Source organism: Panthera leo, chromosome A3 (assembly GCF_018350215.1).
Source record: "Panthera leo isolate Ple1 chromosome A3, P.leo_Ple1_pat1.1, whole genome shotgun sequence".
Taxonomy (NCBI): domain Eukaryota; kingdom Metazoa; phylum Chordata; class Mammalia; order Carnivora; family Felidae; genus Panthera; species Panthera leo.
Genome location: NC_056681.1, coordinates 73,169,061 through 73,184,800, shown reverse-complemented (window position 1 = coordinate 73,184,800; position 15,740 = coordinate 73,169,061). Strand labels below are relative to the sequence as shown.

At 40.9% G+C, this 15,740-nt stretch overlaps 1 protein-coding gene across 1 annotated transcript in view; it reads right to left on the bottom strand.

The window, feature by feature from the left end:
- EML6 (EMAP like 6) overlaps positions 1–15,516 on the bottom strand; it is a 277,088-nt gene extending 261,572 nt beyond the window's left edge. The window contains exon 1 of the mRNA XM_042932287.1: positions 15,320–15,516. Within this exon, the coding sequence (XP_042788221.1) occupies positions 15,320–15,516 (197 nt within the window). The remainder of the gene's footprint in view (positions 1–15,319) is intronic.
- Between the last annotated feature and the right edge of the window lie 224 nt (positions 15,517–15,740).

Here is a 15,740-nt window from a genome sequence, read left to right as displayed (position 1 = left end):
GGCTGGAGTGAAGCAAGACATGGGGAAAAAATAGTTTAGATCACAGAGGTAACAACAGTAGGCCAAATTCTCCCATAGAGGCTTAGAGGCCCATTATTAGGACTTTGGTTTGTAGTCTGAGGATTCCAAGCAGAGAATTGACATGACCTGACTCCCAATGCAACGAGATCAACTGGCTGCCATGTTGAGAACAGAATGTGAGGGCAAGAATGGAGGCAGGGGGGAGGCAGTGTAAGAGGTCTTGGGGAAAGAGCACAGAATAAGAAGAGGAAAGAACAGATGCCATGAGGAACACAGACACAGACACACATTCAAACACACACAGACACATTATTGTTGTCATATTTGCTGCTGCTGTTACTTAAATGGTTGAGAGCAATTCGCAGCTTTCATGACTCTTCACTCCTTAATAGTCCAGCATGTATCTCCTAAGACAAGAGCTTTTTCCTACATAACTGCATTGCTAGAGTAGAATCCTGCTGCTTTCTCCTACATAACTGCATTGCTAGAGTCGAATCCTGCTAGTACCTGAAATGTGGTCCCATCTTCAAATCTCACCAATTATCCCAATACCATCATTTGTAACCATCCTCCCCACTCCAATCCAGGATCTCACACTGCCCTACGGTGGATCTTTTTAGTCCCCCTTAATCTGGAACCACTCTACAATCTCTTGTCTTTTATGAGAATGACTTTTTTTTTTTTTTTTTTGCAAAGTACAGGCCAGCCGTGTTGAAGAAAGTCCCTTATTTTGTATTCCTCATGATTACCCTCAGATCATGCATTTGGGGCAGGAACACCTGGTGAGCAATGTTGAGGGTCCTTACACATAAAAGGTGGGTTTAGGGAAGAGAAGACCAAGGTCAGTCAGAGAGGTAAGAGAAAACCAGGGGCTACAACCTCTGGAACAGAAAAGGGAGACTGTCGAGTAGAGGCTGGCTAGCAGTACCCAATGCTGTGAAGAGGTTAAGCTTGATGCGGCCTCCTTCAGCACTGGAGGTCACTGGGGCTGCTTCAGAAATGACTGCAGTGGCTGGTAGAAGGAGAAACCAGTTCTTTACATTAAGGAGTGAATAAGGATATGAAGGCAGTAAATGGAGACAACTCCGAATCACAGCACTTTGATTAGAAAAGATTTTAGAAGGGTCTTAGAGATCACACAGTCTGCCAGCTCATTTTTAGATGAGGCCCACATTAAGCACCATACCTAAACTCACTCATCTGGCTAGAGACAGGGCCAGTGCTGTGTTAGATCCCCCAGGACTCCATCCCCCGTATGATGCCGTGTTCCCGCTTCTGAGAAGTTTGGCACTGAAGGAAAAAAGCCTTCAGTGGGGAGGAATCTCAAAGAAAAGGTTAATATAAATAAAGTAGAAATTATCTGCCTTCAGTGATCTTCCTAAAATGTAAATTGGCCTTGTCTCACCCTGTTTAAATCCTCTCACTGGTCCCCATAATTCGTGGGGGGAAATGCAAATCCCCTCGTGATCTAGTCCCAGGCCACGTAACCGGCTTCATCTCCCACGATATCTTCCTCACTCCAGCAATACTGAACCACTGCCTCTCCCTCCAGGAGACCTTGTTCCCAAGCCCCTGGGCCTCTGCACAAGCTGTGCCCTCCTTGGTGTTCCTTCCCTCCCCTATTCCCGTTCCACCTGCTTGCCAAATTGCTCTTCATCCTTCAAAAGTCACTTGCCCTAGGAGGCCTGCCCTTGAACGCCTACTTCTGTATTTTGTGGGGGGGAAACTCTTCTGGAGTGGGAACGAAGAGCCAGCAGATGTTACTTTACAATCTCTGCAAACATGTTTCTTACAAGCATTCCATCATGTTTTCAAAAGTTGCTTAAAAGATCACGATGTTTCCTAAAGCTAAAGGGATATAAATCAAGATTTTCCTCATAACACAGTCAAAAATCTTAAGTCATTCAAAAAAAGTGTTTCATTCATTATAAGATCCATAGATATATTTCAATAGAAAAACACGTTATGTCTTCAATGGCTAGATTTTCCATCTAGACCAGGAAAACAGGAGGAAGAAGATAAATAGGATTTGGTGTCTGACTTAAGAACAGTGAAGGTCACTATTGTCACCCAAATATTTTTTAAAAACAAGATTCTGCATCCTGCCTCTACATGCCAGCTGACAGTATATCTTCAGGATTTTCTCTCTGCAAAGTATGTATGGAATGAGTTCTATAGAAATATCATCTGTTTTACACCTCACTCCTTCCAAATAATTTGAGATATGAAGAACCACAAATAAAAATATGTTAAGCACTTACTAAGCCCACAACGCATGTGACACAAGGGGACACACTCAGAACTCAGATCGGAGTAGATCTATAAGTAAAGATCTGTAAGGTAGAGAGATGAATAAGCCAACAAACACAACACAATCCAATGACTCCAGAAGGCAGGTACTTGCATTGTTGCCTGGATGTATAGAGAAAGAAGGGCCTAAAAATAGGCCCTTTAGTGTCAGGTGAGGCTTTGGGGGAGAGGACACTACACTGAGACTGAAGGAAGAAAGAGACTGTACAAGCAGAGAAGTGAGGGTCATTTCAGGCAGCCAACATGGCACATGCAAAGATGAAGATACACAAAATAGGCAGCCAGGCTCAGGGAACAGCAAGGAGTTTGTTGTGGCTGGAGGATGTTAGGACAGGGAGAGACATCAGCCTGGAGGAGGGGCAAGGAACCAGATTGTAATAAGCCTTGGAGACTCTGCGAAAGAAGTCTGAACCCTGTCCTGTGCAACCGGGAGCCTTAAGCAGAGTCCAAGTCTGGCTTTAGGAAGATTCGTTTTCAGTACCTGTTAGATGGCCAACCTCACAAAATCATCTAAGGATCCACTCATGTCACTCATGGCCAGGGCTGGTGTTCAGCAGATGCGCAACAGTATGTGTGTCAGGTAAATAGTATGAAAATATTTCTTCACCAATTGGCAAAGAGCTGCACCTCCATCATCTTGCAGGCTGCACCGGCCCCTCCTACGAGTGCCGTCTGGCCACCTCGCTGGTACCTGCTGGCATCAGCCCCCATTCCCATATACTTCCCTCTCCCTTCTACCACCAGACCCCAGCAGGGAGACAACACCCTCGATAGTAGTACTGACACTCCAGGAGGAAAATGTTTGATGTCCACTTTACCCTCTGAGGCTGTGGTCGCCAGCCATCGGACAGCATTCCCTAAGCACACCTTGGCATCGCCTCTCATGAGAATTGAAAATCCCATGATGTATCATATCACCAATATTTTGGGGTTTTTAAAATTTTATTTATTTCGAAAGAGAGCAAGCAACTGCACACACAAGTGGGGAAGGCGCAAAGAGACTGGGAGACAGGGAATCCCAAGCAGGTTCCACAGTCAACATGGAGCCGATGCGGGGCTCATCCCTCAACCTTGAGATCACGACCTGAGCTGAAATCAAGAGTCGGTAGCTCAACCCACTGAGCCACCCAGGTGTCCCTTCATCACCAATATTTTGTATTTAAAGCCCTCTTCATATCCGCTTTCCTTGCCTTTTCTCACCTTCGACTCATCACTCTCCTGTTTTTTCTATCTATCAAGAAATCATTTGCCTCCTTTTCTTATCTACCTCCTCTAGGAGAGCTGCCATTTATTCCTTCTCAGCCCATACCTCCCTTCTTAGACAATCTTTCTTTTTAAATTTTAATTCCAGTACACTTAACATACTGTTGTATTAGTTTCAGGTGTACAGTACAGCGATTCAACACTTCCATGTTACTTAGTCCTCATCAAGATTAAGTATAATCCCAATTCCCTTTGCCTATTTTATCCATCCCCCCAATAACCCCCCTTTAGTATCCATCAGTTTGTTCTCTATAGTTGAGTCTGTTTTTTTAATTTTACTTTTTCCCCCTTTGCTTGCTGTTTTCTTCCTTCAATGCCACGTTTGAGTGAAATCATATGGCAGTTGCCTTTCTCTGACAGGATTATTTCACTTAGCATTATGCCCTCTAGATCCACCCATGACATTACAAGTGGCAAGGTTTCATTACTTTTTTGGCTGAATACTATTCCATTGTATCTCAATACCACCTCTTCTTTATTCATTCATCTGTCGATGGACACTTGAGCTGCTCTTACAGTTTAGTTAATGTAAATAATGCTGCAAAAAACATAGGGGTGCAAATATCCTGGTGAATTAGTGTTTCATATTCTTTGAGTAAATACCGGTAGTGCAATTACTAGATCAATCATAGGATAGTTCTATATTTAATTTTTTGAGGACCCTCCATACTGTTTATCACAGTGGCTGTACCAGTTTGCATTCCTGCCAACAGTCCATGAGGCTTCCTTTTTCTCCACATCCTCACCAACACTTGTTTTGTCTTGTGTTTTTTTGTTTGTTTTTATTCCTTTTTGTTTTGTTTTTTGCGATTTTTAGAGAGAGAGTGAGTATAAGTAGGGGAGAGGGGCAGAGGGAGAGAGAGAATTTTTTTTAAGTTTATTTATTTTGAGGGGGGGGGACCTTGAATGGGAGGGGAGACAGAGAGTGGGGGGCGAGGAGGGATTCCCAAGCAGGCTTAATGTTGTCAGCATAGCGCCTGATGTGAGGCTTAAACTCACTATCTGTGAGATCATAACCTGAGCCAAAATCAAGAGCCAGATGCTCAACTGACTGAGCTACCCAGGTGTCTCATTATCTTGTGTTTTGATTTTAGCCACCCTGACAGGTGTGAGATGACATCTCACTATGGTTTTGATTTGCATCTCCCTGATGATGAGTGATGAGCATCTATTCATGTGTCTACTGGCCACCTGTAGGTCTTCTTTGGAAAATGTCTATTCGTGTTTTCTGCCCATTTTTTAATTGGATTATAGTAGGGGTTTTGGTGTTGAGTTGTGTAAGTTCTTTATATACTTTGGATACTAACCCTTTATCAGATATGTCATTTGCAAATATCTTCTCCCATTCAGTATGTTGTCTCTTAGTTTTATTAGTTGTTTCCTTTGTTGTACAGCTTTTTATTTTGATGTAATCCTAATATTTTATTTTTGTTTTGATATCCCTTGCCTCAGGAGACATAACTAGAAAAATATTACTACAGTCAATGTCAGAGAGTTACTGCCTATGCTCTCTTCTAGGATTTTTATGGTTTCAGGTCTCACATTTAGGTTCTTTATCCATTTTGGGTTTACTTTCATGTATGATGTAATAAAGTGGCCCAGTTTCATTCTTTTGCATGTTGCTGCCTAGTTTTCCCAGCGCCATTTGTTGAAGAGACTGTCCTTTCCTCACTACATATTCTTGCCTCCTTTATCGAAGATTAATTGACCATATAATTGTGGGTTTATTTCTGGGCTTGCTATTCTGTTCCATTGATCTATGTGTCTATTTTTGTGCCCATACCATACTGTTTTCATTACAACAGCTTTGTAACATAACTTGAAGTCTGGAATTGTGGTACCTCCAGTTTTTTCTTTTTCAAGATTGCTTTGGCTATTCAGGGTCTTTTGTAGTTCCATACAAATTTTAGGATTGTTTGTTCTAGCTCTGTGAAAGATGCTGTTGGTATTTTGATAGGGACTGCATTAAATACGTAGATTGCTTTGGGTAGTATTTAACAATACTACCAGTATTGTTACTGGGACAGTTTAACAATATTTGTTCTTCCAATCCAATGGCATGGAATGTCTTTCCATTTGTGTCATCTTCTGTTTCTTCCACCAGTGCTTTATAGTTTTCAAAGTACAGGTCTTTCACTTGTTTGGTAAGTTCACTCCTAGGTATTTTATTATTTTTGGTGCAATTGTAAATGGAATTATTTCCTTAATTTCTCTTTATGGTACTTTGTTATTAGTGTATTTCAGAAACAACCTATTTCTGTGTATTAATTTTGATCCTGAAACTTTACTGAATTTATCAGTTCTAATAGTTCCTCAGGGGAGTCTTCAAGGTTTTCTATATATAGTGTCATGTCATCTGCAAGTAGTGAAAATTTTATTTATTCCTTATCAATTTGGATACCTTTTATTCCTTTTTGTATTCTAAGACTGTAATCTTAGTCAGATTGTAATCTGGCTAAGACTTCCAGCTGAAGTCCTATGTTGAATAAAAGTGATGAGAGTGGACATCCTTGTCTTGTTTCTGACCTTAGGGGAAAAGCTCTCAGTTCTTCCCCATTGAGTATGATGTTGTCTTAGACAAACTTTATTAAAGGGGCAGCCCTTTGAAACATGGTCCCACCCTCTAGGCTACAGCTGATTGGACTGGGTGGACATGGTGACCAATGCTAAGTCAATTAGATTCTCTTTCCTGGGAATTTGGAATTAAGATTCAAAAGTTCAATCGATTCAACTGTATTATAGGACCAAGCTGGATAGTCATGTGTGCTGAAGGGCTGAGATGAATTTTGGAGAGGGATGACTATGTGCAAAATGGATCATTGAGTTAAGAAGACAGTCTGCAGTCATAGAAAATCAAAGCATATATTATCCAGAGAGAGGCAGAGGTATGAATCCCTGTGATTCTTACAAGAGAAAGAACTAGGGAAAGACTAGCTCCCTAATAACCGCACAATGCCTAAAAGGTCAGCCACACTTCCTCTAATTGAATTCCAAAAGATTCTCTTGTCACCTTATGATCCTCTCCTTAATTGGATTTCTTTGAAAAAGTTTCAGTCTTGCAACCGATCGCTTATTTAGAAGGCATCCTGTCATTTGTGGATGTTGTTTTCATCTTACCCATAGAATCAATTCACAATGAACACAGAAAAATGTTTTAATGACATTGTTGAGTAGCAGCTAAACTTAACAAGAATCCTCATGCCTTAAAACAATTCTCAATAGCTTTAGAAAAATTCTCTGACCAACGTATTATGTACTGCCAGTCAGGAGAAAGATTCTTTCATCTCAGGGAGGTATTGCTGGCCCTCCACTCCCCTCCTTCATGCTAATGGGAAGAGAGGTGGCAAAAAACAAACAAACAAACAAATACACCAGGGGGTAACTGTGGAATACTTCAATTTCTGTGTTGAGGTCATCCAGGTGCCTGCCTCCCAATGGGGGAAGAAAGGAATGAACTGAAAAAGGAGTAGAGGTCAAGGGGCACATTCACATTCTCTGACTATTCCCTCTGCTTTCCCTTCTGCTGCCTCAATAGATCTGTCTTGAGCAGCAAGGATGAAGGCTGGAAATTCATTTTTAAAAAGCAAGAATCTTTGGGAGTAAACAAAGCTAACGTATATATAGACTGTCGGTGGTCCCTAAACCAGCAGTTACTAACTACTGCACTGGTTCCTCAAAGTATAAATATAGTTATATTCTTTAAATATTTAAAAATCTTAATATCCTTATAGTTTCTAACACCATCTTTTCAAACAGGATAGCAACCAAAGCCTCAGATTTCTATTACTTCTGGATTAATCTTTTTAATGACTGTTTCATGGTTTCTGGGTCTCCAAATGTTCAGTATCTTCTAAATGAAAACAATGGGCCCTCTACCAAGGGAATTCAAAGGTTAGAGCCATCCAAGGCAGTTCAATGGGGAAAAAGTAGGCTTTTCAACAAATAGTGTTGGGACAACTAGATATCCACCCGCAAAAGAATGAAGCTAGACACCCCTACTTCACACAATACATAAAAATTAACTAAAAATGTATCATCTGTCTAAATGTCAAAGCTAAAACTCTTAGAAGAAAACACAGGCCTAAATCTTCATGACCCTAAATTAGGCAATGGTTTATTAGTTTAACACCAAAAGTACAAGGGACAAAAGAAAAAAAAGAAATTGGACATCATCAAAATTTAAAACTTTGTGCCTCAAAGGACACCATTAAGAAAGTGAAAAGACAACTCACTGAATGGGAGAAAATATTTGCAAATAACATAGCAGATAAGGGACTCATATTCAGAATACATAAAGAACTTTTACAACCCAACAATAAAAAACAATTAAAATGGGCAAAGGATTTGAGTAGACATTTTCTCCAAAGAAAATATACAAATCATCAATACATTTATGAATTGATGGTCAGTGCTATTAGTCATTAGGGAAATGAAAACCAAAATCACAAAGAGATACCACTTCACACCCAGGAAGATGACTATTATCAAAAAAGACAGAACATAATTGTGGGCAAGGCCACAGAAGAGCTGGCACTCTCAGACATTGCTGGTGGGATTACACATCGCTTTGGAAAACAATCTGGCAGGACTTCAATAAGTTAAACACACACTTACCGTATGATTCAGCAAGTCCACTCCTAGGTATATACTCAAGAGACTAGAAAAACGTATGTCTACACGAGGGCAGTGGACACACTCTTCCACTGCCTGCAGGGACAAGCTCACCATTTCCTTAACTTGAGCCCACAAGTGCCTGCTTGGTTCTTTCTGGAGAATTTACAACACGGGGCTAGGAATCACCTTAATGAAAACATCAATTCTCTTAATTTAAGAATTTAATAAATGTATAGATTACATATATTATTAAAAGTCTATTTCACGGGCTACCTGGGTGGCTAAATTGGTTAAATGTCCAACTCTTGATTTCAGCTCAGGTCATGATCTCTCTGTTCATGGGTTCAAGCCCCGTGTTGGGCTCTGTGCTCACAGTGAGAAGCCTGCTTGAGATTCTCTCTCTCTCCTCTCTCTCTCTCTCTCTCTGCCTCTCCCTTGTGCACGTGTGAGTGCTCTCTCTTCCCTTTCTCAAAATAAATAAATAAACTTTTTTTTAAAAGTCTATTTCACCAGCTGAAAATATCACACGGGTTGAAAAAAACACTGGTCAACTGAGTTCTGAAACACACCAGTGCAGTCCTTAAAATCTTGCTGTGGCCTGTGGACCAGAAACAATGGGCATCACTTGGGAGCTGGTTGGAAATGCAGACTGTCAGCTCTCATATAAGATTCACTGACTCAGAATCTAGATTTTAGCAAGTGCTCAGGTGACTCATATGAACAAGGATATTTGAGAAGAAATGTTTGCTCTCAAACATTTTAATTACACTTAAGACCAATCCACATATGACAAACTTGCGTTAAACCTGCAAGAGGAGCCTGACTGCTGAAGTTGTACAGAGTCTGGTGGCTTATGGATGGTTTTCCATATGGCTTCAGGAAGAGGAAGTCCCAGAAGCAAAGCCAGCAAGTCAGCTTTCCCAGCAGCTTCCTTCTTTTGGTGGCAAAAATGTCACCTACATTGCAAGAGTGTTCAGATCCAAATCCTGGTGGGTAGGAGAGGCCCTAGGACAACTCTGCTTAGAGGTGCTGTCACGGGACAGTTTTTCAATTACCACAGTATAATCCACATCCCAATTGACCATTGCCTGTGGGACCAATATCATTCTTTGTAAGAGAGTATATTCTGCTATGACGTTTTTCAAACAATGACCCTTTATGGAGTAACCATATTTTCTAAATAAAAACATAGTCATATATTCTGAATTAAAAATAGACACCCATGATATGATAAGAACAAAGATATCTATCACAATAATTGAATGGAATATTTGTGACTGTCCAGGGAAATCTAGGACATATGGTACCAAGACCCCTGAGGCATTAATGACATGGATGAGAATTACAACAACCTTGATCCTTCTCTGGGTATCTACACCAGAATTCTGGGTACACCAAGTTCCTCCCCACCCTGGTGCTTTTGCATGTAACCTCTCCTCTGCCATGCCATCTTCACTTGTCTGCCCCATCTCATCCTTCAGGTCTCCACTCCAATGCCATCTCCCTAGAGAGCATAGAATTCCAGCTCTGGAATTCTATGACAAGTAGCATCCACCAACCCAGCCCCTCTCTATGATCATTCCCTTCTCAGTACTTTTTACAATCTCTATTCGCCATGTCTTCTTGTTCTTTCACTGTTGGCCTCTCCCACCAGAACAGAGGCAAGAATGTGGTCTTGTTCACTGCCGCACTCCCTGCATCTGGTACCTTCTAGAAATTAAATGAGTTTTTGATGAATAAACAAGTAAAATGTACCCAATTTAGAGAATAAATAAATATTAATAAAAATCACCAAATATACTATAAGAATAACAATAATAAGATCATTTGTGAACAGATCATAAACTTCCATCAGAACCTTTCATTTCATGCTCTTGCAAATGAACAGGATCCAACAAATAGTTGATAGTACTACCGAGATAACTTTGCTTAAATCTTTTTCCTTCTCAGAGCCTCTTCCCTCTCAGAGCCATTCCCTCTCAGAGTGAAACGAGAAGACTGTATCTCAGAATTGGGGGAGAGGGAAATGCAAGATGAAATATAGATATATTCTGATGCAAAACAGGCACTCAACTCAATATGGGCTTGATCCTTTATAGTTACCCCCGTGCTTCCCTTATTCAAACTGGTCAATGAATATGAAATCACATCTCCAGGCCTTCATGTGAACCTGTTTACTCAACACTCTAGACCCAGCCATAGCTGTTAGACCCCTCTTTTTAAATTCAGCAAGTTCAACTGTGTTTGCAGCACCAATTATTTCAGCCACATCACAATTGAGACTTAATTTAATTTTTAAAGAATACCTCCAGTAGATCATTGTTTCAGGTCATTGCCTCAAAGTTGGTAATGTTCCTGAGGTGAACTTGAACATGGTTCCATTTCTAGACTGAGTTGTAGCAATGTGCTTCAAATGCTCCTGAATAAAGCACCGGACTGATAAACAGAGTTACAAGAAGCAAAAAGCTCCCTAAGTACTCGTTAGAAACAAGGCACAGTGGTAGTGACCACAGCAACTGAGAAAAATAAAGAGTTTGTAAAACAGTGAAGCAATTTTGGAATCAGACTTGGGTTCCAATTCCCATTTGATAGCCTGCTAAATAGTGACCATGGGCAAGATCCTCAACATCTCTGTGCCCTGGTTTCCTCATCAGTACACTGGGGCTAACATCAGTATTGATGTCAGGAGGTTGTTGAGAAGATGGTTAAGGTAAATCTGTAGACACATTTAGTGCTGAGTCTGCACTCAAAAAATGTTGGCTCTGGTTATTAAATTGATTCTCATCCTCAAAGATCTTATATACACTTATCAATGAAAATATTCAGAAGGAAAGAATGGTACTAAATGATACATATTAAGTGAGCAGTACTGGTCACGAAAGATGCAAAACTTTAGGAATGCAAGGCACCCCTTCATCTAGGGATGGTAGAAGGTCTCCTGGGAGTGGTAAAACCAAAGCAGATGGGGCCGTGCAGGACTACAGGCCCCCTGCAGCGGGCACTGGCTGTTTGCCAAACACAGTGGGGCACCTTGTATGTAATCGCCACATGCTACAAGGTAGATACCTTTAAATCCCCAATTTATAGATGAGAAGCTGTTTTACGGATGATGGCTGAAGCTCACACAGGTTTAGTCATTTCCCCAAGTCACCCAACCGGTAGCAGATCGAAGTTCAAAATCATGTCCGTCTGACAACCCATCACTGTGCCATTGTTGGGAAGAAGGGTTGATGGGAAGATAAATCATTCCAGTGTGAGGCAGGAAGGGACAAAGTAATCTTATTAAATGGCAAGTGGGAAGCAAACAATATGTAATTTAAAAAGAGAAAATAAGGGTAGAAAGGTGGGTTAGAGCCACAGGGAATGGAAAGCTACGGAGTTTGAGCTTCAGCCTGTGGACAATGAAGAATCTGTTTTGTTTGTGGTTTAAGTGTGTGCTTTTGATCAAATACTACCACCACCACCACTACCAAGAGCATTTATAGAATACCAACTAAGGGCCGGGTCCCAGGCTAAACCTGCATACATTACTTCCAAAAGTTACAATTTGCAGTTTAGGTATTATTACCTCCATTTCACAAATAAACAAAGCCCTGAGTGGTCAAGCCCCTCACTGGGACGACTCCAGCATGGTGGGGTTCATAAGTGAGTGTGAGCAAAGTCAAAGTCAATACACTTCCCTCTAAGAGAGTACTGCAGAAAAACCTCCCTTGCAAAAGAGAGTGGGGGAAAAAAAGAAAAAGAAAAACAGAGACAGGGAACTAGTCTGAAACAATATACCAATCCAGAGTAAGGAGACAAATGTCTTAAATGGAGTCACTGAAAATGGAAGGGAGGTGACAGAGAGCAAATGTGTTCATGACCTTTTCTTTCATTTACTCCATTTCTGTGTCATGATCTGCTCCCTGAAGTAGAAACTAAGTTAGTAATTATTCCAGTTTCTATTACAGCCTTGCCTGTAAGCCTGATTTGAGCCCTGTTGTAAGCCGGAGAGCGAACACTGCGTTTAGTATTTACCTGTCCTGTCACAGTGTTATCAGGGCTAAAATATGGCATCATCCTCTAATCTGTTATCTGTATTGAAGCGTAATCATTCAAAAGAATAAAACTAAGCCTCCACATCCAATAAATCACATTATGCTTCACATATCAACGCTTTAAAAAATCTGACCTAAACACATAGTCTGTCAAAACAGGAGGACACATACGCTTAAGCTCTAATGAGCTCTGCCAAATCCTACATTATTATTAAAGTTCATCGTGAGCTCAGAGGTCACACATTTTTATAAAATGGAATGTGGTATCAATATTTGTTGGGCTGCTTTCTAGTTAATATTCTAGAGAAAGTTGCATAATAAAGCAGTAGGAAATACATGCATTATGAATATATCTTTCAAGCTAAGGCAAAAGCTAAATAGACAATTACTTAACATTATCTCATTTTTCGGAATTAAGAGTTAGGAGCTTGGACATTCATGTAATTTTTCCAAAAACCCAAAACACTTTTGCACTAAAACCTTAGCTATAGTGCTCCTCATTCAATAGCTAACTGCAATATGTTAAGTGGGAAATCAGTAGTAGAACAGGAACACGCAGAGTTGAAATTCATAAAGATAAAAGAGTATAATTTTCCTGTCCAAATCCACAAGTTAATACATGAATATTCCCAACAATTTACAATATTAATTTGAAATATCAAATGTGTTTCTGAGAATAAAATTATGAAAGAAATGGCACCTAAGAGTCTCACTTACTAAGGATAAAAACAAACATGGTTTGTGTACTGCATTCACCAAAAAAAAGATACATATATAGACACATGTATATACATATATATGTCTATATATCATACATATATATGTCTATACATCATATATATATATTTATGATAAAGCAAAGTAACAGCATAAACAGTCTAATTTTACAGCTCTTAATTACATAATGATCTGTGGTTTGTGCTTTTTAATCTGTTGGACTTAATTTTATTTCTATGTGCAAACACATACGTGGATATTAAAGAATTCTGCTCACCTGTGCATATTCAGACCCAAATATCATGAAACATTTAGCAGTAAAATCCAATCTCTGAAGGCAGGCTTACCACTACGCCACTATTCAGTGTAAAAGATACAACTGCCTTCATAATAGACAGAAGCTAAATCGTTTTTTTTTTTTCTTTGCATCACTTGAGGCTTCCTGCAAACCCAGTCATATAAACAACTTCCTTCACCTTTTCTTCAAATCTGAGTGTTTAATTAAGCCATATATCATCGCAACCCCTCTAGTCCAGCTGTCTGTCAGAACAGAGGTTTACTGCAACTCCACCCTTTTCCCACCTTCAGCTTCAACAGTGCATTTCATTTTTTTTTCCTATCAGAGAAAAAAATTAAGATGAAGAGTTCCAATCCTCAAAGTAGTTCAGTGAACTGTCACAATAATATCATTTAACCCCAGGGAATTTTCTGTTTAATTGCCACTCTCTCCCTTCCCCCAAAGGGCTACATCTTCTTTCAATGGTGTAATGGAAAGCACCGAATTAAGAAAGACAGAGAGAAAACATAATCGGTTTAAATTTTTAAACATCTAACCTTTTCACCAGTCACTTTTAATCATTTGCACCTGTGACTTTAATAATCAGCCTGGCAATCAGAGGACAGATCTAGGAGAGATGCCCCAATCACAACCATTATTGTATTAAGGAGCAAAGAAGAAAGCGATTTTCTCACATGTGACACGAAGAAAGTTTTACGTCAGTAACACCCAATCTTGGGAAGAATAGAGCTCCTAGTACTTAAAATCTTCATTTTCTAAAAGTCAAAAGATTTTCTTAAAATATATACCTTACTGTATTTGTAAATATTAAGTTTTTACATTTTGTAACAATTTTTCAACTTTAGGGCTCAGAAAAAAAAAAGGCTCTAGAATAAGCAGAACATTGGGGGAGGCAGTGAGATGTTTGAACCATTCTCCCCAAGGAGAAATCAAAACCATTACATTATACCACATAACCATTTATTTCACTCTGCAAGGCAAACTTAGAGCACAGTGGTAATATTCTGAAAATGTGATAGAAGTTCTACATCAGTGAACACACAAGTTTGGAAGGGACAAATATGGTCGCTGTCAGTTGTAGTATGCCCTCAGCAAGTCAATAGCCCTGTGGGTGAGGCTCCCATATGGAAATCTTCCTTGACTGCCCAAGGCTGCATGGGATTCCCTGTGAACAGCATCTGGACCACACCTTGTTTGGTCACACAAGCAGCTGACAAGAGCTGGAGGAAAATGCGTCTGGCCCAGAGATGAGAGGACAGGGCCAAGAATCAAAATATGCCCCTCTAAAATTTGATGGGGAGGGCCCCTTAAAAAGGCTATTTATCCAGTCATGTTTTTCTAATCAGTCCTGGCCATTCACCGGCAGATGTTGGTCATTCTGGGGACTAACTGGTAGGATTTTGTGGTCCTGCAGCTGCCAGCCTTTCATAACCTCAGTGATGTTGTGGAAGCATCCATTTAGTGTATAAATATGCTTTTTTTTTTTTTTTTTGCATTAAAACACTGCCAAGTGAAATATTAGAGAACAAACTCCCCACCCAGTGCAGAAATTTTCCAGTTTCAAAGCATCTGGGATGAAGATTCCAAATTACCTGTAGCAAAAATTTCTTCTAGATTTTTTAAAATCCTCTTGCTTGTTGAGGAACCTACTGAGGAGCCTACCAAAGATGACACCCACAGTTCAGATTATTGGTCCTACATTTACCTAGTTAGGGCAGGAAGAAGTGTTTGATGGTTACCCAGGATCCTTCCACTTGTAGCAGTAATGAACACCAAAAAAAAAAAAAAAAAAAAAAAAAAAAACACATCAGGACACTCAACTCCTTAGAGATTTAAAAGACTTCCAGAGGAATAAAGAGGAAAGAAATCTCTCCCTCCCCACTTTCACCCCCCACCCCGTGTGTGCCCTAGCCATGTAATTCCATGCAGTTCCAGAGAGAATCCTTTACTCCACAGGGCTCCTAGATCTGACCCCAGCAAAGCCAGGTTGGTCATCCTTCTCCCCACGCTTCCAATCTCCATACCAACCCCTCCCCACCACCTCGGGCCACCTCCTTACCTGATAATGTCGTCGTTGTGTCCCAAGAAGAATTTTTGGCTGTGCTCTCGGGTGTTGTAAACCACCCCGACCCCAGCCACAAAGTAGACCACCTCCTTGCCGGCCGTGTAGTACAGGTTGTTGCGGCACTGGTGACCCCGGTACCCGTACACCCACTCCAGCCGGAGCTGGCAGCTGGGAGCTGTCCGATCCGCCATGATAAGCCGACCCCACTCGTCCCCCGGCCCCCCCGCGCGCGGGTCCGCGGCCCCTGCGCTCCGGGTCTGTCCTCGCCAAGACTCGGGCTGCGGAGGACCTGCAAGGGCTCAGTGTGCAGCGCTGGGCGCTGATTTCCGCGGCGACGCACAGACACAGCCCAGTGCGCCGGCCGCCACCATCATCCGCCGCCGCCGCCGGAGATGAGCCGCCAGTGCGCGGCCGC